This window comes from Mus caroli, chromosome 14, assembly GCF_900094665.2.
Source record: "Mus caroli chromosome 14, CAROLI_EIJ_v1.1, whole genome shotgun sequence".
Classification (NCBI taxonomy): Eukaryota; Metazoa; Chordata; class Mammalia; order Rodentia; family Muridae; genus Mus; species Mus caroli.
In genome coordinates this window covers 26,736,717-26,759,864 of record NC_034583.1, presented here as the reverse complement: position 1 = coordinate 26,759,864, position 23,148 = coordinate 26,736,717, and the positions used below count along the sequence as shown (strand labels likewise).

The 23,148-nt window shown below is 40.1% G+C and overlaps 1 protein-coding gene across 4 annotated transcripts in view; it reads left to right on the top strand.

The window, feature by feature from the left end:
• Positions 1-23,148, top strand: part of Bmpr1a (bone morphogenetic protein receptor type 1A) — a 90,624-nt gene that overhangs the window by 43,724 nt on the left and 23,752 nt on the right. For all 4 annotated transcript variants that reach the window (XM_029468796.1, XM_021181625.2, XM_029468794.1 and 1 more), the window contains exons 3-5: positions 11,937-12,148; positions 15,879-16,041; positions 18,697-18,799. In XM_029468796.1, the coding sequence (XP_029324656.1) occupies positions 12,082-12,148; positions 15,879-16,041; positions 18,697-18,799 (333 nt within the window). In that variant the 5' untranslated portion in view covers positions 11,937-12,081. The remainder of the gene's footprint in view (positions 1-11,936; positions 12,149-15,878; positions 16,042-18,696; positions 18,800-23,148) is intronic.

Here is a 23,148-nt window from a genome sequence, read left to right as displayed (position 1 = left end):
AAGTTCCCTTTCACCTGTCTAGTGTCCCATCTTTTGTAGTCAATTTATTGGTCTGTTTATGTATTCCCTACCATCTTGAGTTACTTTTAATATCTACTTGTATGAGTTCCTACAGAAGATAGAACATGGTGTTGGAATCCCTGGAAATGGAATTACAAGTGATTGTGAGCCACCTAGTGAGTGTACTGGGAACTGAACTCAGATCCTCTGGAAGAATAGCAAGCTTGCTATTCTCTCATAACCACTGAGCCATCCCTTCAGTCTAACTTCTTGATATTCAAATTTATTCTTATAAAAGTATGCATAATGAGAATACCTACTTACAAAGCATGAGGATAAAGTGAAGGATGTAGAACAGTTCTTTTATTAAACTGATTTATTTATTTATTTATTTATTTATTTATTTATTTGTTTATATATATGCCATGGTGCATATGTGGTCAGAGGATATCTTGTACCAGGCAGTTTTCTCCCTCCACCATGTTTGTTCTAGGGATTGTACTCAGGTTATCAGGCTTGACAGCAAGTGCCTTTATCTACCAAGCAATATCACTGACCCAGTAGAGCTTCCTTTAGCGGGGGCTTTCCTATGGTACTAGGAGCAGTGCTAGGCATTGAATTTGTGCCTGCTAAGCAATTACCGTACCACTGAGCTACCTTCCCAGCAGTTGGAACTCTTAATGTTGACACTAGTATTGATTTTATTATTATTGAATATTACTAATACAATTACTGCTAGGACTCTTCATTTTTTTATTTTTATTTTTTAGTATAGAATAGACTTTATTAAGGGCATGGGGAGGGAAGTTAGGAAGGTAGTAGAGGCAGAGAAATGCAGAGAGAGAGGGAGAGTAGTGAAGTAGAGGAGTAGAGGCTGGCTGTGAGCTTAGAGAGAGGGGGAAAGGAATGGGGAATGGGCGAGGGGACAGAGCAGGAACAAGAAGGGAAGAGCAAGAAAAGAACGAGAGGACTCTTCATTCTTAATATTATTTACTTGTGACATTATTTTTACATGGTACAACTTTGTGTGTGTATGTGTGTATGTGTATGTTTCATGTCTTTTCAAAGTACTAACCTTTGATTTTATAGATGAATGCCACTTTTCTGATTATATATTTAATAAATTTTAATATGCTGACTTCCTTTGATAACCATTCTTGTTTTCTCATATATTTTCATGTATATATGTGCATATGTCTGTGTGTGTGTGTGTATACTTTTAACATCTTTGTTAGTCATTCATTGCTTTGCCCATGTGTCTCACAAAAAGGGAGGAGGACTTTATTCATAGTCATGGTTTCAGAGATTTCAGTCCATAGTCCTTGGCTATGACGAGGAAACGCATGATGGTGTGGGAGTGTGTGGTGGAAGAGATTCTTTTGATGGATAGGAACAGAGAACGAAGAAGGGTCTGAGGCCAAACTATGACCTTCACTCCACCTTTACACCTAGAACCTCCTCTCATAGTACTGCCCAGATAAGCCTGTGATAGACCAGCCTGTGGTGAGCACCTCGTATTCACACTATAACTTCCATCATCCCTAGGGTCTTGAATAATAAGTATACATATTTGTTCATTCAGTTAGCCTGTTTAGAGCTTCTTATTTGTGGGCTGTTTTGTTTTGTTTTTCACAGGCTCTCAACTACGAAGCTCTGGCTAGCCTGTTACTTGCAGTGACCTCTGTGTCCTGAGTATGTGCCACCAACACCTGGCTTTTTATTTGTTCTTAAAAGCTTACAGTTGAGTAGAGCAGTACACATTTGTGATCCCAGCAAGTGGGAGGTAGGGAGAACGTTCAAAAGTTCAAGGCCAGCCTCAACTGTAGCCAATTTAAGGTGAACCTAGATTATATGAGACCCTCATTATTGTTTTTTTAAGGCTTCATCTGTCCATGGCTCTTGATGATTTCCCGTCTCTAGCATCAGCTTCTCTAGTTGCACATCTAGAGGTTGCTGTGTCCTCAGCATAGTAGTTCCCTCCATTCTTTGTTTCCATCTTCTGTCAGCCTGCTCAGTCTGGTTTTTAATGTGTTACAATAACACTTCAGATTCTCTCCTTCACCCCTCCCCCCTTTATCTTCACAATATTTCAGTAATGATCTTTGTAAACCATGGCAAACTCTTTTGCTTAAAAGCTTGGAGTGATTTCTTGCTGTCTGCTGAGTAAAGTTCAGACCTCTTTACCATGTGAGAAACTTCATGCGTTAATTCCTACCTATTCTTATTCTTCTTATCCCCTTGTATGTAAGAAAATCATAATTGCTACTATGGTGGTTTGTAGTTTGATGGGTCTTACCCTGTTATGCTTTTGTTTCTGATTCATAGGTTGCAATTCTGTTTATTCTGTCTTTTTATTCAGGCATTATAGCATTCCATTATCTGTCATCAGAGTTTTAAAGACATCTCATACTAGCTCCTAGACTTCATTTTATTTCATGTTTTGGGCTTTGAAGGCCCAGCTCCTGTGCTTTGTTGCTAAGCATTAGAATTTTGATGATCTACTAGCAATTTCTGTACCTTGTATCCACTTTTACACCTACTTGTCAACGTTGCCATTAAATCAAACAGTAATAGTAGCCGTATTTTTTAGTTGCTACTATCCACAGTTTTGTAGCCATATATTCTTGGTGGATTTCTTTTTGAACAGCTTATGGACATTATCATGAAAGTTATTTTGAAGCCAGGTGTCCTGGCACACTTTAATCCCAGCACTCTGGAGGCAGAGGCAGGCAGATACCTGTGATTTCAAGGCCAGACTGATCTGTATAGTGAGATCCAGGCCAATCAGGGCAATAGTGAGACTGTTCACAGCCATCACAAGAAAGAGAGGGAAGAAGACATAGGACGTGGTCTTCAGTAGCTCTGTGGCACAGTATGAGAGGCTGCATTTCTGAGATGGTCGCACTAGCTTTGACTAGCAAGGTGGCTAATACAAAGTTTACTTACACCCATTGTAGCCTTCCTAACCTTTAATTAATTTAGATCACAACTTTCCTTTTGAAGGCTGTGGTTTTTAAAATATGTACCCGTGTAGTGACAATTTTAAACACATAAATATGGGAATGTGTTTTCGTTTTAATCCCAGGTGTGGGGTACATGGCTGCTTCAGACTGTCCACAGCGGCTGTGATTTGCCTTGTGCTCTAACAGAGGTGTGATTTTTTTTTCCCCAGCTGCAGATAGTCTCTGTGATTATGTGACATTTGGAATTTTGGGGACTTTTCAGAGGGTATGTAATCAATCACAAAGATGTGAAGAGAAAGACCACTGACCCAAGTCACCGTTACCAAATTAATTAAAACAAGCTTTTTAATTCATGTACGTGGACGGGCTGCTTCCCCCTATGGCGAGATTCAAAAGGTTAACATTGGACATGAAGACAAGGATTTTAGAAGTAGGGGGCTTTCAAATAGGGGGTTTGGTAGGCAAAATAGGCCAGCTTACAGGAGCAGAACATAAGTGTACCAAGTTAGTCATAAAGACCTCCAGCAACAAAGGCGTAGATTGCAAGTGGTTGGAACAAGGTAGTCTTAATAACAGGTAGTCATAACAGCCTTTTGAAACAAAGGTAGAGTTGCAAGATGGTTATAAACAAGTTTGTGAAACAAAGACATGGTTGCCATTTTCTGGGACAGATAGTATAGAATCATTTGTAATGAAGGTTACAGGTGGGATATAGCCCAATCCTTGAGTAAAAGAGGTTTGTACCAAAGGAGTGGTGTGTGTGTGTTTGTGTTTGTATGTGTCTGTGCATTTTCATAGTTAATTGAACTATGTCATTTAGCTTTGTATAAGTCTGTGGCATGGTTAAAAACCAGGCCATCATTTGCTGTGAACAGTATTGTTAGTTAGAGGATGTTATATTTACAGGCAGAAGGTTCACTATGAATTTGAAACTAGCCTGACCTTCTTAAGTGAGTTCTAAGCCAGCTTGGACTATAGAGTAGTATCATATCTTAAAATAAAAACAAGAGGATGAAATATCAAAGTATGCCAAGTGCTAAAGAAAACAAGCCTGGCTGGGGGATAACAGGAAAGCTTTCAAGTAGCAGTGCCATTACAGTTTGAATAGGATAAGGTAGGATCACTGAGTAAGACAAGTGTTTTGTTGTTGTTGTTTTGTTTTTCAATTAGCTCAGGGACCAAGTAGCAATACATCTTTTCTTATATCCTGGGGAAAGGATGCAGGTGGCAGTCCTGTACATGTGCCAGGCTTAGAGCAAAGGCTTTTGTGTCTTGTTTAAGGAAGAGCCGTGGGTCAGTGCAGCTGAAGTAGAAGAGGAACTGGAGTCTGGTGGACATCTGTAGACTTAAGCTTTTACTCTGGGGAACCAGGCTACCACTGGAGGTCTTTAAACAGAGGTGTGTTTTACCCCACCATAATTAGGATTGCTCTGCCTGTGTGGTGACTGTGTGGTGTATTTGTAGACCATTTAGAAGACGGTTCCAATCATCCAAGGAAAGGTTGCTAGTGTCTTAAGTTAGAGAACAAGGGGGTTAGTGAGAAGTGTGTAGGCTCAGGATACAAACTGAAGGTAGAAACGATTGATTTGATGGCAGGAGAATGAGGGGATGTCTTTGGGTTTCTATTGCTGTGAAGAGACACCATGACCACAGCAACTCTTACAAAAGAGAACACTTAATTGGGGCTAGCTTACAGTTTCAGAGGCTTAGTCTGTTATCATCATGGCAGGGAGCATGGCAACATGTCAGCAGAAAGGAGTTCTACATCTCCATCCACAGGCAGGAAGGATAAAGAAGCTGCCACACTAGGCCTAGTGTGAGCACATGAGACCTCAGAGCTCGCCTCCTCAGTGACACACTTCCTCCAACAAAGCCACATCTAATCCAGCAGGCCGCACCTCTGATAGAGTCTCACTCTGTGTGGGCCAGGCATTCAGACACAGGAGACTATGGTGGCCAAGCCATCACAGGGAGAGTACATGTGCATGACTGGCATATTAAGTCTGAAGAAAAAGAAGTGAAGTGGCACTGTTGGCTAGGATGGGAAAGACCACAGGTCTAGTAAATTTCAAAAAGGAAATATCGGGCTGGCGAGATGGCTCAGCAGGTAAGAGCACTGACTGCTCTTCCGAAGGTCCTAAGTTCAAATCCCAGCAACTACATGGTGGCTCACAACCACCCGTAATGAGATCTGACGCCCTCTCTGGTTTGTCAGAAAACAGCCACAGTATACTTATGTATAATAATAAATAAATCTTTGGCTGGAGCAAGTGGGGTTGACAGTGTGAGCAGAGGTTCTAAAATTCAATTCCCAACAACTGCATGAATGCTCACAACCATCTGTACAGCTACAGTGCACTCACATACATTAAATAAATAAATAAGTCTTTTTTAAAAAGGAAATATCAAGAGTAGTAAATTATATAGTTGTTGATAAAATTGTTAAATCACTTTGCATACTATTTAGATCATCTTAAGAATCATTTTCTCTCTGGCTTAATTCTTGCAATAAGACGAGTGCCAGTTACATTCATTTTCCTGCAAGTGGCATAACTGCTTCTTTTGTTAGCCTGGAGTTGTTTTTTTTTGGTTTGGTTTGGTTTTTGGTCTGTGTTCTATGAAGATTTTTACTATTTCTATTAAAGGGGGGTGTGTGTCTGTGTGTCCATCTATCTGTACATGTATGCACACTCACATGCGTATATTTGGGGGTATCTGTGAATGCCAGAAGAGAATGTTCAGTCCCTGGAAGTGAAGTTAGAGGTAGTTGTGAACACGTGGGGTCTGGACGTGGACGGAACAGCAACCTCTAAACCACTCATTGTATATTAACTAACCTAGGGTGCTATAGTTGCCTTTCTTAATTCTCATCTCATTGGGACTGTCCTTGATTGTCACAGAAAAACCTTCGGTGACTGGAATTTGCTGCGCCCCCCCCTGGGTTTTTCTCTGTGTAGCCCTGGCTGTTCTGGAACTTACTCTGTAGACCAGGCTGGTCTCAAGCTCACTGAGATATGTGTGCCTCAGCCTCCACCTCCTGAGAGCTGGGGTCAAAGGTGTGCGCAATCACTGCCCAGGCTGACCTGGAACTCATGATGCTCTTGCCTCTGCCTCATTCAGCAAATCTTACTGGCATATGCCACCACAACGGGCAGTTTACTGCCTCCTCACCAAAAAGTTCTAAGTAATTGAGGCTTCAAACAAGATTGCTTGAACGGTCAGTATTTCTGAGGGTCTGGTTTGTCTTCTGTCTCAGAGAAGCTGCCAGCAGCTTCATATTCAAACTGAAGGGTTTTCTTTTCCTTAGATGCTAAACCAGGTTTGTGTTGTTACAGATATACTCACAGCTCTTGAAGCAAAACATTTTCTCCAGATTTCGATGAGCTCGGTTTTTTACTGTTAGAAAAATAATCATGACTAGAACAACCCTGACCAATGCTGCTGCAGTTGTACATGTGCACATTGGGTTAGGGTTGCTGGGAAAGAAGTTAGAAATTCGGGAAAGAAAATGGATGAGTTGCTTGTTAAAGGAAAAGACGATATTCTTATGCTAATCCAGGCTCTGGATAAGGAGCAGAGCTGCCATGCAAACAATGGCTGTGGAGCCAGAAAGTCTGCAGCCAGAATAGTACTTCTCAGAAAGCTAGTCAGGCCCGGCGCCTGGAGCTGCCTAAGGGGGGCTTTCCTTGGAAGGGGGGTTTTCTTTGCCGATTTATGGAACTTGAAGCTGGCCAGCTTGCTGGAAATTCCCACACCTTTCTAGTATTAAGTAAAAATGAAGGGTATGGGGGAAGCTTGACAGGAAAAGGAAAGAATGACTGCAGACTTGTTTTTTCAGCTGACTTCAGACTTTCCCTATTTCGTTTAGGGTTTTCTTTTCTATTTGTTCTTTAGTTATGATTGAACTGTTAGTTAAACCTTCTTGTTTGTGAACTTTTATATTTTTTTAATTTAAGATATTCTTGGGGTTGGAGAGTTGTCTCCACAGTTAGGAGTACATACTACTCTTTCAGAGGACTTAGGTTCAGTTTCTGGCACCTATATAGTCTACTCCCAGGGCATCAGACACACAGGCATGCATCCAGACAGACAGTCATATACATGAGTAAATCTTTCTTTAGTGGGTGGTGGCGGTGGCACACACCTTTATCCCAGCTCTTGGGAGGAAGAGGCAAGCAGATCTCAGTGAATTTGAGGACAGAGTGAGTTCCATGACTACCAGGGCTATACATAAAAACCCTGTCTTGAAAACAAATAAACAAATAAAAATAAATTAAAAGTAATAGATAAATCTTTCTTTTAAAAATACTTTATATATTCTTTTAATTTCATGTTATTTTCTTGAAGAAACTGTGCCAGTATGGGTATATGCAATTGTTAGTTACCAATTTGATAGCTTTTAAATTCCTGCATCATTTTACTGTTTTGATTAAGTGGCGTTTTAAATATCTGCCTGCATGCATGCATGTGTCTGCCACTGATTCCTCTGTCACTTTTTTTTTTTTTTTTTTGAGATCTGATCGATCTAGTTAGAGTGTCCTCACAAGACTCCTGTCTCTTCCTCCCCAGCACTGGGTTTTATAGACATGCATAGCTGCACATGCTTTTTATGGGCCTACTGGGAATCAACCTCGGGTCCTCACATGGAAACACCTTACAGGCTGAACTATCATCTCCTTAGGCTCTGTCTTGATGTGAGTGACATTTGCAAATGTAGTTGTTGTTTTTTTCAACTTTAAAAATATTTTATTTATGTATGTATTTCTTTGAATGTTGGTCCCCTGTCTGCATGTACATCTACAATACAGAAGAGGGAATCAGATCCCTTTACAGATAGTTGTGAGCCACCATGTGGTTGCTGGGAATTGAGCTGAGTACTGGAAAGGCAGCCAGATGGCTAACTGCTGAGCCATCTCACCAGCCCAAGTAGATAGTCTTAATTTATGCTGAAATTTCTAATGAATGTCAGTGAAATAACTTAGCTGTTAAAGGCCTTGCTTCTCAAACCTGACAAACCAAGTTCCATCCTCAGACTCAGTGATTAGACAGTATTGATTTCCCCAAAGTAGTCTTAACTCCCTAACTCAAGTACCACATGATAATAAATAAAATCTGTTTTTAAAGATTCAGATGAAATTTCTAGGAATTTAAAAAGCATGTATTTTATTTTTAAAGGTTAGGATAAAAACATCAGTCTTGGTATAGTTATAAAATAAGGTTACAAAGGGTATGGTGGTATAAGCCTTTAAAATCACAGTACTCAGGAGGCAGAAAACAAATAGGATCTTTATAAGTGTAAGGCCAGCCTGGTCTACAAAATGAGTTCCAGGACAGCAAGGGTTATACCGAGAAACCGTGTCTTTAAAATAAAATATAACCAGGTAATTTGCTGCTGTATTATGATTGTACATATAGTTATCATGAGACAAAGAGAAGTCTGCAACATTATTTTTGCTACTAATGATTATAGCAATGACACCTATTTATTGAATATGTAATACTGGGGTACACGGTACTAACTCATCTAGGTTAATAATATTCTCATTTTGTGATTAAGTAAAAAGGGAAGCCTTCATAAATTAATTAACATTGTTAATGTCATGACTCAAGTAAACTAGCACTGACATTTGGAACCAAGCAAATTGCCATCATAGTTACCCCATAAAAATTGTTCTCTGGGGCTGGAAAGATGGCTCAGTGGTTAAGAGCACTGACTGCTCTTCCGAAGATCCTGAGTTCAAATCCCAGCAACCACATGGTGGCTGGCTCACAACCATCCTTAATGACATCTGACACCCTCTCCTAGTGTGTCTGAAGACAGATACAGTGTACTTACATATAAAAATAAATAGCAAATAAATATTTTTAAAAAATTGTTCTCTGGTATATAATATGAAAACTGTCTTTACCTTGATAAATAACCTAGTGTTATTTTTATGGAATTGAATCTATAACATAACACAGACGGGGAAATCGATAGTAATGAAGAATTTAAGAGTCTTTTCTATCTCTCTCCAAAGTAGGTCTTGTGGAAATCATGTTAAAACAGCATGCTCTTGGCTACTTCTTTGAAGAAACATATCCGTAATGTTACAGTTTTCTGGGCACTTGGTATGGGTGTTGCTGTATTGTTCTCTCACCTGACTACTCTTTCAGACTTCTTTCCTGATTGTGCTTGTAGTGATCAGGCTTTTATGTTTCCGTCTGTTTCTCACAAAATTAGTTTATCTGTTATCCCCAATGTACTGTTCCAAAGTTTATTAACTCATGGCAGCTGGCATTTATCATCACATGCATTCTCAAGAATCCACCCAGAGCAGCAGGGCGATGTGGCACATGCCTGTCATCCCAGCACTTTGGAGGCTGAGGCAGGAGAATCATCACCTATTTGTTGCTGCCTGAACCTTGAGGGGCTGCTTGAATATGCTTAGAATGGCTGCTGGCTTCAGTAAGAGGACATCCATGACCTAGTCAGAAAGTCACTTATGTTTACATCTTATTTATTAGAAATGAGTCTTGAAATCTAGTCCTATATTCAAGGGAGGGGAATTAGACTTCACTCTTTGAGGGGTGTATCAAAGTGACTGTGAACATACGTCAGGTCTTAACAGTGATCTTTTGACTTAATGGAGAGGGAGTTTAGATAAGGGTCTTACTGTGTAGCCAATGCTGATCTCTACCCTCTACCTCTGTGTTGGCCATCCGTGTTGAAATTATAGACGTGCACCATTATGCCTGGCCATTAGTGCAATTTCTAACTAAACAGTGCTGTAGGACTCTTTCATCCAAGAGCCTTAGCTTTTAGTATCTCTAAGCTGTTGACATAATGGAAGATTTGTATCTTCGGCCCCAGATGTTTCCTTTACGCTTGATGCCCAGCAGACGTTCCTTTTGGGTAATCTCAGTGTCGAAATCTGAACCCTTACGCTCTTTTTTTTCACTTTGTCCAAAAATCTGCTTCTTCACATTTCAGTAATTGCTCAGACGGGCAGCGTGGGAGTCACCTTTGACTCCTCGCGCTCCTTGACCCCTGCATCCAGCCATTACCAAGTACTGCAGAGTCTTGCTTTTTAATTGTATTCACTCTGTGCTCCTGCCACTTCTGATCCTAGCACTATTGTCACTCTCTCCATTTTCACAGCAGTCTTCCCACTCCTGCTATGTTTCTGCTCTTGCCCTCTCTGGTTCATTATGTAAAAACTGGATGGCTGACACCATCCATCCATCCATCTTGCATTTTAAAACCCAAATCTTTCTAGGGTCCTTGACCTTTTTGTCTTTCAACCTCTTTTGTATTGCACTACTGTATTCTCCATAGTTCAGAAGCATTGTCCTCTGTTTTTCTGTTCTTCAGAAATATCTTTGCACAGACTGTTAGTTTGACTGATTATTTTTCTTCACATAGGACCCCAAGTCTTACTCCTCAGGATTTGGGGGAGGGTGCTTTTCCATCTTGAATAGATCTGGAACCTCCAGGGTTTCACATTTATTTTTTTCCTACCTTTCACTTAGTGCGAATATGTTTACATTTGTTATTATCTTGTTGTGTGTCAAAAGTATTTCCATCTTTTCTTTCTTTCCCCTGAGATGCAGAACCTCCCACAAACAGCTCTATCACTGTGCTCTGACCCGCTGTGCTAGAGTATTTAAATGTCTCATTTGGTGACTATGAACTTCCTGAAAGATGAGTCTGTTTTTCTATTATGACTATAGTTTTGGTGTGTGATATGTAGGCTGATGCATGAAATAAGCCCCTTATGAATAATATCTAATGGCAAGAACACTGTTATACAGGACTTGAGCTTTGGAGGGATTTAGTGACCCATTCCATTAGTATTGTCTCCCTTTCTGCTGTCTGTTCCTCTTACATCCTGTGACCTTTGGTTTTCATTTGTATATAAATGAAGTAATGTGTATGTCCTTTCCATTCCTGTAAGCTAGCGTCTATGGTTATAGCAGTGTGTTTCAATCAACACTTGGTGAGATTACAATTCATAGTGTAGAACTGTTCTGCATACAGATAATGTATTGAGTTTATAGTTGTCACAGGCTTCTTGTTTGTTTTTGCTTTCTGAGATAGGGTTTCTCTGTGTAGCCCTGGCTGTCCTGGAACTCGCTCTGTAGACCAGGCTGGCCTCAAACTCACAGAGCTCTGCCTGCCTCTGCCTCTTGAGTGCTGGGATGAAAGGCGTGCGCCACCATCTCCTGGCTTCTGTTTTCTTCTTAATACTGGTGGTAGAGGTGGCTGTTACACTGAAACAGATTCTGGCTACATAGCCCGGACTGGCGAGAACTTGTAGTATTTTTGTCTCAGACCCACCCCCACCCCCACTCCAAGTGCAGAGTTAGAGGCAGAGGTGTATACTACCACGCCCAGCTGAAACACTCATTACAGCAGTAAATAATTTAATTACACTAGTGCAAACAGAGAAAGCTATTGAAGGAGACCTACCTTTCTTTCTTTCTTTCTTTCTTTCTTTTTCTCTTTCTCTCTTTCTCTCTCTCTCTTTTTTTCTGTTTTTCTTGTTATTTTTGTAGAGCTGGAGTTGCTTTGCTGTTGCCCATCTTGCCTTAGAACTCCTAGGTGTAAGGGACTTCTGTCCTGTCCGCTTCCCAAGTAGTTAGTGGAGACCTAACATGTATACAACACTACTGAGATATTCAGTATGCTTGTCTTGGCTGATTTGAAGTTAGGAGAGATTGCCACTTTCTACTAGATTATTTAGGCTTTGTAAATACAGTGCCTTAAAAAAAAGGATAGCTTTAATCTCTAAAAATATATTTCAGCAGAGTTAAGACTGTAGCTCAGCTACAGACTATAGCATATGCAAGGTCTTAGAGTTGATCACACCACAATTTTTAAAAAGCATATTTCTGTATTTAAAAGTCTGGCTATGCTTGTTTTCTTCTCTACTCCTGGAAATGTTCCAATTTTTCAGTATATTCATTGCCTTGTTCATTTTTCTTTTCCAGAATTCTGAAGAAAGCAGCAGGTGAAAGTCATTGCCAAGTGATTTTGTTCTGTAAGGAAGCCTCATTCAGTAAGGCCACTTACGCTAGTGAGACAGCAGGACCAGTCATTCAAAGGGCCGTGCACAGGACGCGTGCGAATTGGACAATGACTCAGCTATACACTTACATCAGATTATTGGGAGCCTGTCTGTTCATCATTTCTCATGTTCAAGGTAAATTGATACTTGTTTCTGTAAGTCATTTCTATATATAAAGCACTTAAAGTCTTTGATCTGCTCTCAGCTCATGTTCCTTTCTAAACAGGCCAGCCATATCAGTACAACCTTAAGTAAAGAAGCAAATAACAAACATTCCAAAGGAAATTGTGAGCTTCGTGTAGACACCTTTTAAACATCTTAGCCTCCCTGAACCATTTTCTTAACTTAGGCACGATACATAGCTTGAGATTCACCTTGTGAGGATAATCTGCAACTTAGTACCTAAACCACGAAGCGATAGGAATTTGATACTGAACTCTGACAATACCCTGTCGTTTTCAAAACACAACAAGGAATAAGCACAAATAATAATTCAAAATTGTTTAATTGTCATGAGAATTTAGAAAATACACTTGCTTATCTGTGCTAAGTTCTAAAATTTCTCCATAGAGTATTAACAGTCTATTTGTGACCTCTGTTGCATACTGTGTATGTATAGATCAAACTGGAACTTAAAATTTGATGATCTATATTTTCGTACAGATTTTCCCTGATTGGTTTGATTAGGGCAGTATTTTGAACGGAAAAGTTAGCGTTGCTTCGTAAGAGCTTTTTAGATAGAACTTACCACCATCTTCGTTTTCATTTATTTATTTATTTATTTATTTATTTATTTATTATATGTAAGTACACTGCAGCTGTCTTCAGACACACCAGAAGAGGGAGTCAGATCTCCTTACAGATGGTTGTGAGCCACCATGTGGTTGCTGGGACTTGAACTCAGGACCTTCAGAAGAACAGTCGGGTGCTCTTACCTGCTGAGCCATCTCACCAGCCCCTGTTTTCTTTTTTTTAAGATACATTAAATTTGTGTATGTATATGTGTTATGTTTGTGCACACATGGGTGCATCTACATGTAGAGACCAGCAGTTGGCACTGGGCGTCTCCCAAGGCTCTCTGAGTGAACCTGGGGCTTGCTAATTGGCTAGACTGGCTTCCAACCGCCCCAGTCCCTAGCCTGCCATCTTCATTTTCTGAAGAGTTGGGCTTTATAAATTTTAATTTCATATTTAGTTCTGAATGTTGAGGATTGTTCGTCCACATGAAGAAATTTGGGTAACAGCATAAAGCTTTTTTATATTTTTGAGTTACTACAATAAAGTCTGAGCTTTGCTCACAGGCCCCAGTGGCTCAAGACAGTTCTATCTGTGAAATATGAAAATACATAACCCAATACCTTTCTGTTAAGTTGTGAGGTATCTTTGAAGGCTATTCCTTTTCAGTATTTGTTTTTATTAACAAATACTTACTCAGAGGTAAATTTATTTTCTGAATATTAAGTATAAGAAACTTAGGGATGACCAACCAGTGAGCATATACAAGCTAGTTTGAGTCCTCTGGCACATATGTAGAGAGAACAGCCTTGTCTGGCCTCAGTGGGAGAGGAGGTACCTAATCCTGTAGAGACTTGATGCCCCAGAAAAGGGGGATACCCTCTCAGAGGCGAAGGAGAGAGGGGATGGGGAGAAGGACTCTGGGAGGGGAAACCAGGAAGTGGGGCAACATTTGGGATGTAAATAAATAAAATAATTACTAATTTAGAAAAGAAGAAACTGAAGGCTGGAGAAATGGCTCCAGTGGTTAAGAGCACTGGCTGCTCTTCTAGAGGACACTCATTCAATTCCCAGCATCCATGTGGCAGCTCACATAGGGTTTGCCTTAGACCTGAGTCAGTTCCAAAGGATATGATACCCTCACATAGACATGCATGCTTGCACATAAAATAAAAATAAGTCATATTTTTAAAAGCATAAGAGACATAAGATCATTAAATTTTAAGTTATGGGGTGGTAGAGGTACACATTTTTAATCCTAGCCCTTGGGAGTCAGAGGCAGGAAGATCTCTTGAGTTGGAGGCCAGTAGAAAACCTAAATACATACATAGATTATACATACATACATACGAATCAAATTATGGAATCTCTGGCTCTTACATTCTGTTTTCCTGCTGTCAGTGTATGCATATGTGTTATTTTTCTTATTTAGTAGTACATCAGTATTGCTAAATTTACAGTTGAGTTCACATTACTGAACCACTTCATATTTATAGTGAAATTCATACTTCTTTAATCCTTTTGGCTTACCATTCTTTCCACGTGATTTTGTTTAAAAATTCCGTGTCATGTATTGCCATTTAAGGCCATAAACTCTATAATGCAAGATCCTGGCTTTATTACATGCCTTCTGCAAATTTTTTATAGTGTGGTCTGGATTCAGACCAATGACCCTGGCATGAAAGGTAGAGTTCAGGACTATTTCATGCTTTCAGTTCCCTTACTTAGGCAATTAGGGTTCTCTGCAAGGTGCTTAGTAACTCCCTTTTCACAGAGACATTCAAATATGACTCTTTTTAAAAGCTAGTTACAAGTTTTGAACCAAAAAATTAAAGTGGAAATGCCCCCCCCCCAACCTCCACCATACTGAAGGCATTAGAAATTATCTCAGCCTTTCCTGAAGTCTCTATTTTATACCCTAGTTAACTGTAACTGTCATACATGACAGGCTGGAGATCTGTTTACATGGGTATCACAAATATGGGAGAGGCAGACTCCTCAGTGTTGGCAGCTCTGAACTCCTTAGTGCCATAGACTTACAGGTCAGGTTTTCAAAGAAGACTTATTCCAGGCTGAAAATGAGAGGCTTACTGCTCTAGGTACTCAGATCAGGGCACACTCTGGGCCTTGTAAGGCATCAGCATCCTGCCTCTTGTTGTTGGTTTGCTTTGCTGTTTGTTTCTTGATTGTTTTTTTGTTTTGTTTTTTGTTTTTTTTGAGACAGGTTTGGGTCTTAACTTTAGGAAGCTTTCAGGGACTCTTACAGCCACCTGGGATACCTAGCTTAGCTGTTCATACTTTCTCATAGCCTCTCCAGTCTGCCTCTGTTAGCAACCTCCTAGCTGTGGTAATTTTGACTTTGGTTCCTAGGACGAGCGTTTTTATTTTTTAAAATCCTTTATGAATACCTTCATGATAAATGAGCCTGGAGCACTGTGAGGAGTGAGGCTTTCTGAAGCTGAGCTGTAACTTCAGCAGAAGCAGTGGTTGCAGAGGTCCCTCAGCTGGTGTGGTATTTCCTCAGAGGCATCCCTGGCATGTTCAAAACAGCCAGTCTGACACAGTGAGGGCACTGCGGGTTGTGAAAGAGCTGCTTTTTCGACAGTTCCTCAGTGGAGGCATCTAGGCACCAGGGAGGAGTCTTCCAGTTGTCAGTCAAATGGCCAGTTGGCTGTTTCAAACCGTTTATTTAAAGAAAAGCCAAGAGTGCTGCAGAGAGGAGGAGTCAGAAGGTTGGGGGTGGGGCGGGGAGAGAAGGGAAGGGAAATCAAAACACTAGAGGACCATTAGAGTAGGACTTGTCCTGGAATTAATTCTCAAAGGTTTTCCAGTGCTTAGCTCTTAGCCTTTAGGGAGAGGGATTCTTCTGCCCTGCTCTTTTTTGGTCGTTTTTGTTTGTCTTTCATTAGTTAGTATAAAACTGCAACTGGGTAGTCTCCATATATCTCAGTATCTGGTACAGTAGTTCTGTATATAATACTTTATAAATTGATATTATATGAAATTTACTTTTAAGGTATAATATCAACAGATATTATGATAAAGGGAACTTAACATTCTTTATTGTAGATTGTAACTAAACAAATTTTCAAGCATGATTGTCTACAAATTTCATTTTTTTTTAATACAGGGCAGAATCTAGATAGTATGCTCCATGGCACTGGTATGAAATCAGACTTGGACCAGAAGAAGCCAGAAAATGGAGTGACTTTAGCACCAGAGGATACCTTGCCTTTCTTAAAGTGCTATTGCTCAGGACACTGCCCAGATGATGCTATTAATAACACATGCATGTAAGTATTTGGTCCAGTCCTTAAGAGTTAGATGAATAGTAAACCCAGACAAGGGTTTTTCCCTTTGTATATGGTATCTTTCCATGGAAAGAAAGGATTCTTGGCTTGAATATAGAAATACTGTTGTCTGTCATTAAACAATTGATAGTTATTAGTTATATCATGGTACAGCTTCTTTTTTGTTTATCTTGAGTTTTGAGACAGGGTCCTTTCTACATAGACGTGGCACTCACTGTGTAGACCAGGCTGGCCTTGAACTCACAGAGATCAGAGTGCTAGGATTAAAGGTATGCATCACTGTGCCTGACTTACTTTTTGTTTCTTTGCTGACTTTTAAAGTAATGAATGTAATGGTACTTACTCCTTGTAGCAAATGTTTTCTCTTTTGTAGATTACCGAAACAAAAAACCAAAATGTTTACTCATTGCTGCCTTAGCCAGTTATAGCAGAGTGTAGATACACAAGAATGTACTGTGATGGTTTTGTTATCTCTCTCTGGATTTCTAGTCCACATCTGCTTTATATGACTTAACTGTATGTTAACCATTCAGTCCACTTGCAAATGGTCATGTAACTTGAGTTCATATCTTTTAAACGTGTATGTATTGTGCATGCGTGCAAGATACGTGTGTAGATATACATGAAGAGATTGGAGGATAACTTGCAGAAGTCGTCTTCTACTATGTGGGATCCAAGAGTGGCACTCAAGATTGGCAGTCTAGACAAGAGCACTTATACATGCTCGACCATTGTGTGTCCACGGTCCATATCTTGGAGCACATTGAAGAATTGTTCATGTTACTTCTTGGCTACTTTATTAGCTTCTTAGTATCTACTGCCCTTCTCCACCCCAACCCCTACCAAGCCTCCAACACTGGGTAGGAGAGAAAGAGGGTTACAGGAGAATGGGTACCATAGATCGCATTAGGCTACTTCCTACTGATTAGGGACATCAAGCTCCTTGGGGCAGATTCAGTCTTCGTTGTCAGGGTATCTCCAACCAGCAATCCAGCAAAACAGCAAAAGCAGCAGCAGGACCCAGCAGCAGGGGAGCAGCTGCTGCCGCAGCCTCCTAGGGCTCTGACATTTTTATACCCTCTCAAGAGTGCCCAGAATTCCAAACATCAACTTTCTTCAGCTGGCAGAATCATCCCTGCTAGAGCATGAGGCAATTGTAGCCAGCTGCTGTGGACAATCTGAAGCAGCCTCCCATCCCACACCTGGAATTAAAGTAAAAATATATTCACATAGCTAGGTTGTTTAGGAAACCAAATTTCCACTACACTTCTGGACAAAAACAAACAAAAACAGCTGTGTGCAATTCAGTCTCAGCAGTCAATTAATTGTCTCCTTGTTGTAGAATTAAAAAGGAAGGCCAAATTTTGTAGTTTTCTGTGCTCTTTGAATAAACTAGATATAATTTATAAAACTTAGTGTATGAAATTGTATAATTTATCCTTCCTATATTTGCTAAGGGAAAAACTCAAGGACACTGATACAAAAGTGGTAAAACTTGGGCTGAAGAGATGGCTCAGTGGTTAAGAGCATTGACGGTTCTTACAAAGGTCTTGAGTTCAAATCCCAGCAACCACATGGTGGCGCACAGCCACCCATAATGAGATCTGACGCCCTCTTCTGGTGTGTCTGAAGATACCTACAGTGTACTTACATATAATAAATAAATCTTTTAAAAAAAATTATAGGGGCTGGTGAGATGGCTCAGCGGGTAAGGGCACTGACTGCTCTTCCAAAGGTCCTGAGTTCAAATCCCAGCAACCACATGGTGGCTCACAACCACCCGTAATGAGATCTGATGCCCTCTTCTGGTATGTCTGAAGTCAGCTACAATGAATTCATGTATAATAATAAATAAGTCTTTTTTAAAAAAAAATTATAAAGTGGTAAAAGTTTGTAAAACAAATATATTTATGTAAAAAATTTAAAAATGAACTATTCATACCTTCTCTCTGCTTTCCAGTCCCATTTATTATGATGTACTTTCAGATCTAAGTCATCTGTTCTTCCCAAATATACTTTGCTATGTCATTAGGGTCTGCTGAACTGTTTTTCAGAAAAGCTTGTTTTTATCTCCTACCATGTATCTATAGCGTGTGATTGTGAGTATGACAGGCAGAGGAGTTAGCATGACCGCATACACATGGGGAGCATTTAGTAGTAGAGCCCCCTGTCCACTTGACAGAATTCTCAATACTTTACGCACACTGCCCTTGATGTAACTTAAATCTAAATTGGTTTTGCTAATCACATGACAATGCAATTTAAATGTATAAAACAAGGTATTGAAGGCTATATTCAGTTCATATATCTTCAGTCCTTTTGTATGACTATTTCAAAATTTTACATTCATTTATTTGGTATGTATGTGTGTTGTGCACATGTGAACACATCAGCTTGTCAGAATTAGTTCTTTGCTTTCACCATTTGGGTTTTAGAATCAAACTCCAGTCTTCAGGCTCGGTGTCCAGTGCCTTTAACCACTAAGCTATCTCTCTGGCCTTCTTTATCAGACAGTCTCTGTGTAGCTCAGGGTGACCTGGAACTCAAGATTCTCCTGCTTTCGCCTCTTGAGTGCATGTGTACCACAATTCTCTGCTCTTTCTAATATGAAATTGTATTTTTGTTTTTCTCTTATAGAACTAATGGCCATTGCTTTGCCATTATAGAAGAAGATGATCAGGGAGAAACCACATTAACTTCTGGGTGTATGAAGTATGAAGGCTCTGATTTTCAATGCAAGGTGAGTTCGAATTTGTAACCTATCACCAGAATGTCTCAATCTGCCATCTGCCCAAGTAATGACACAGAGACCTTTTATTAATTATGAAAGCTTGGCCTTTGCTGGCTCATATAACTTAAATTAATCCGTTCATACTAATCTCTGTTCTACTCATGGCTCGTTACCTCTTCTCAGTCTTGGCACCTTGTTTCTTCATTTCTGGCTGACAAAATCCCATGCCTAGATCTTTCCCAGAGTTCCTATCTCTGCCCGGAAGTCTTGCCAATCCTCTTCTGCTTTGCTGCTCAACTCTTTATTAAACCAGTCAGAGGTAATGGAGAAGAGTGTTAAAAAACACTGAGACAAGTGGTGCTTCCTAAAAATAACACTATTGGGCCTGTACAGAAATCAGCCTCTGAGTAATACAGAGACAGCCTTTACACAGAACACAAGAGATTATCCCAACAGTAACTCAAGAAATAAAGAAAGGTAGAACTTTGTGAACAGAGTTGAGTTCCCTAGCAGAAGTAGACTGCTCTTTCACACTACTGTGGTCACACAATTTTCTAAAGAAAGCCTTTCTCATCAAGTAATAGGATTTTACTAATTGAAGTTCTAGATTGCTTTACTTTCAGTTTTGAATCATCCTGATTGTGGTTAATGCAAAAAAAATGTTATATTTATGTGTAGAGTGTAAAATGTTTTGAAAAGACTTTAAGATAGTAACAATTGTTTCCCCATGACAACACTGTTAAGTCCTTGTTTCAGTATGTGGTGATTTGTATAAGCTGTCCCCAGGTCTCTGGCATCTGAATACTTGCTCTCCGGTGGTCTGCACTGTTTGGAGAGAGTGTGTCACTGGGGCAGATCATAAGGGTAAAACCTTACCTCGTGCTACTTTGCCTTCTGCTTGTGGTTTGAAGTGTGGGTCCTTAGTCTGCTCTGCTGCTGCTATGCCTTTACTCCACTGTCATGGACTACTTTAACTCTAGATCCATAAACCCAAAGGAACTCTTTGTTATGTAAGTTGCTTTTGGTCATGGTCATGGTGTTGGATCACAGCAGTCAAGAACAACTAATACAGGGTTTCTGTACAGCTACTTGAGAAGAGCGGGAATAGAGAGGATTCCTTCAGTATTTTCTAAATCATGTGAATTTCTTAAGAGATCCTGTCAATGTTTTTGAAAAGCATCTCTGAATAGAACTATTTATAAATGTCACTTATGTCAGAAAATTAGCCGTATTGAGAACTGGCAGGCTTGATGGAAACTTGAGAGTTAAGATTTATACTTGAAGTCACTGGACAAGAATCTGTTCCCTGACTGGGCAGTGGTGACACATGCCTTTAATCCCAGCACTTGGGAGGCAGGCGGATTTCTGAGTTCGAGGCCAGCCTGGTGTACAGAGTGAGTTAGGACAGCCAGGGCTACACAGAGAAACCCTGTCTCAAAAAAGAAAAAAAAAAAAAAGCAAAAAAACAAACAAAAAAAGGAATCTGCTCCCCGTCTCTCTGGTACAAACAGACCTAAGCTCTCCTCAGAATGCTTTTAGTGTGAGAGTGAAGTCGTTCTATCTGCTCCCCAAAGGTCTTCTCCTCTTAGGGAAATCTCAGTGTCTTTAGAAGCCTCTTACATAGCCATTCAGTTATTACACTCCAGAGTGCCAGTGTAGTGCACAATCAAGTGTGCTGTATGTAGAGAAAATCTTCCTCTTATTCTGAATGCAGCCACATGTATTCTAGCAGCTGTGTTGTATTCTTAAGGCAGTGAACTTTTGCCAACTAAACCCTTGTGTCTCTAACTCAGTCTGCTTCCATGCCAGCCATCCCACCCCACCCCACTCTTCACTAGCGATGCTGGTCCTTTGATGTAAGTATATAGGAATGAGGTGGTTTTATAATTTGTCACATATTTGTCAAATTGTAATACGTTAAGATTTGTTCAGATTTGAAAGGATTTGTTTCTTCCAGTTTTATGTCATTAACAAGTTATCAACTTTGTATGCCTTTGTAAACCACTTTTAAAATCTCAAGGAGGAGCAGTGGTTACAGGCTCTGAGTTACAACAAGATTAACAAGAATGCTACAAACTTCTAGACTGAGTTGGTCCCAAACTTAGTATAAGTTAGTTTTCAAGTTTAATCATCTGTCCAAATTCATATGCTTCCTGATAAGAGCTGTGAAACTTTGGGCAAGGAGCTTATTTTCTTAGGAATTTTATATATCAAATGAAATAACATAGTAAGATCTAGTAAATGTTAAAGTTTACCTCATCTTGAGCAGTATCCAGTAATGTCACCTGTATCCCTAGGTGTGCGCATACTGTTGCACGGTAGAATTTTGAGCACATGGTTTTATTATCTATACTTGCTGAATTTCTTTTGTTAAGTACGGTCTGAACAGAGCTTCTCAAGTCCCATTTCTTCCCTTCCATAATCACCCTTCTAGTTAAGAGATCATGGGCCTGGGATGTCAGTATCTGAAAATTCTACTCAGTTCTGTGCTTAGAAATGAAAACACCAGCAAAAAGACATGGGGATATGGACTATGTTGGTATGTTAGGTGGCTGTAGGGTGGGTTATTTGGGGGTTGCATTTATGCATTAAGAGTATGTGCAGCAAGTCGTGTGGAAGTCAGAGGACACATGTGGAGTCTGCTCTCCTGCCCTGTGGGTACTGAGGGTCTGACTCGGGTTACCAGGCTTGGCTGTAAGCTGATGCAGAGGCCATGAAGAGATGCTGCTTACTGCTTACCGGCCTGCTTCCCATGGCTTGCTTGCTCAGCCTGCTATGCTAGAGAACCCACCAGGCCAGGGATGGTACCACCCACAATGGGCTGCACCCATCAATCAGTAATTAAGAAAATACCTGACAGGCTGGCCCACAGCACAGATTTTAGGAAAGTACTTTCTTTTCTTCTTTTTTTTTAAAAAAAATTTATTTATTTATTTATTTTTTATTTTACTTTTTAAAAAACATATATAAGAAATAAATGTAACAAACCAAATACATGGACAAAAAATACAAGAATCATATGATCATCACAATGGAAGCAGTAAAAGAAAAAGTTTGATAAGAGTCAACATGCATTCTTAATAAAATCCCAAGAACAAGTAGGACTGAGGAAACATACGCCAACATAATAAAGTTATGTATGACAAAGCCATGGCCCGTGTCATCCTAAATGAATAAAACCATTAATAAACTAAAATTAGGAATGGGAGGGGACTGCCCACTGTCCCTGCTGCTCATCTATACTGTGATTGAAGCATTAGCTGGAGCAGTAAGGCAAGAGAAGGGATACAAATGGGGAAATATTAAGTGAAATTATTTTCAGTTGAAGATTGTATTATCTATACCCAGTGTCCCTGAGGTTCCCTCCTCAGATGATTTTAGTTTGAGTCACGTTGGCACAAGACTATTCAGCACTATTACAACTACTACTGATCCTCGGAGGTCATCTCTTAATCTCACTCTTGATCTTGTCTCCGTGCTAGGTAGAGGTATAGATAAATGATTCCTATGCACTTCGTGGTCTTACTACCCCACCTCTAGAGCACTGTCCTGTCTTCCTTGTGAGAGGAGTCCGTCCTCAGACCCTCACTCCGTTCATTGTCACTTGGCTTCAGTGCATTCTGAGTACTATCTTTGGCCCAAGCACATACTGTTTACTTAAGCCAGACTCTTCCATTTCATAGCTGCCAAATAAATTGTTCTCTGGGATACTAATTAAATAATTAATCAATTAGTTGTGTTTGTAGGTGATTTTCCTGCGTGTATATATGTGCGCCATGAGCATGCCTGGTGCCCAGAGAAGCCAGAAGAATGTGTCAGATCCCTTGGAACTAAAATTACAAATGGTTAGGAACTGCCACATAGTTGCTTGGAATCAAACCTGCGTCCTGGAAGAGCATCCAGTGCTCTTAACTGCTGAGGCGTATAGCTTCAGGTTCCCTCCCCTCACTTCCATAGGGTTTTTATTCCCTACCTTAGTGTACAGATAGGTAAGATGACTTGGATGGAGAGTGGGGAAGAGTGTAGGAAAGAGAAAGCTGTTACCCCATATTCCACATTCTAGATACTGCTTTTTATTTTTTCAACCTGATGCATCGTTAACGCATGTAAGAAAGATGTAAGGTGAGTCTGCTATAACTTGTTTGTGATAAAGGCACATCAGGTCTTGAAAGACTGCCGAAGGTTTCTTTTGGCTTATTTAAGACCCTGGAATTCATGTCATACTCAACAGAGAAAGAAGAAATGAGTTTATTGAATATTTTCTATTTGCATTTAGTTTGCTAAGTATTTGGTGCATTCCATCTTGTTGCCTTGTGGTTACTCTGTAAGGCAACTGGAGCGGACTTAGGTACTCAGGA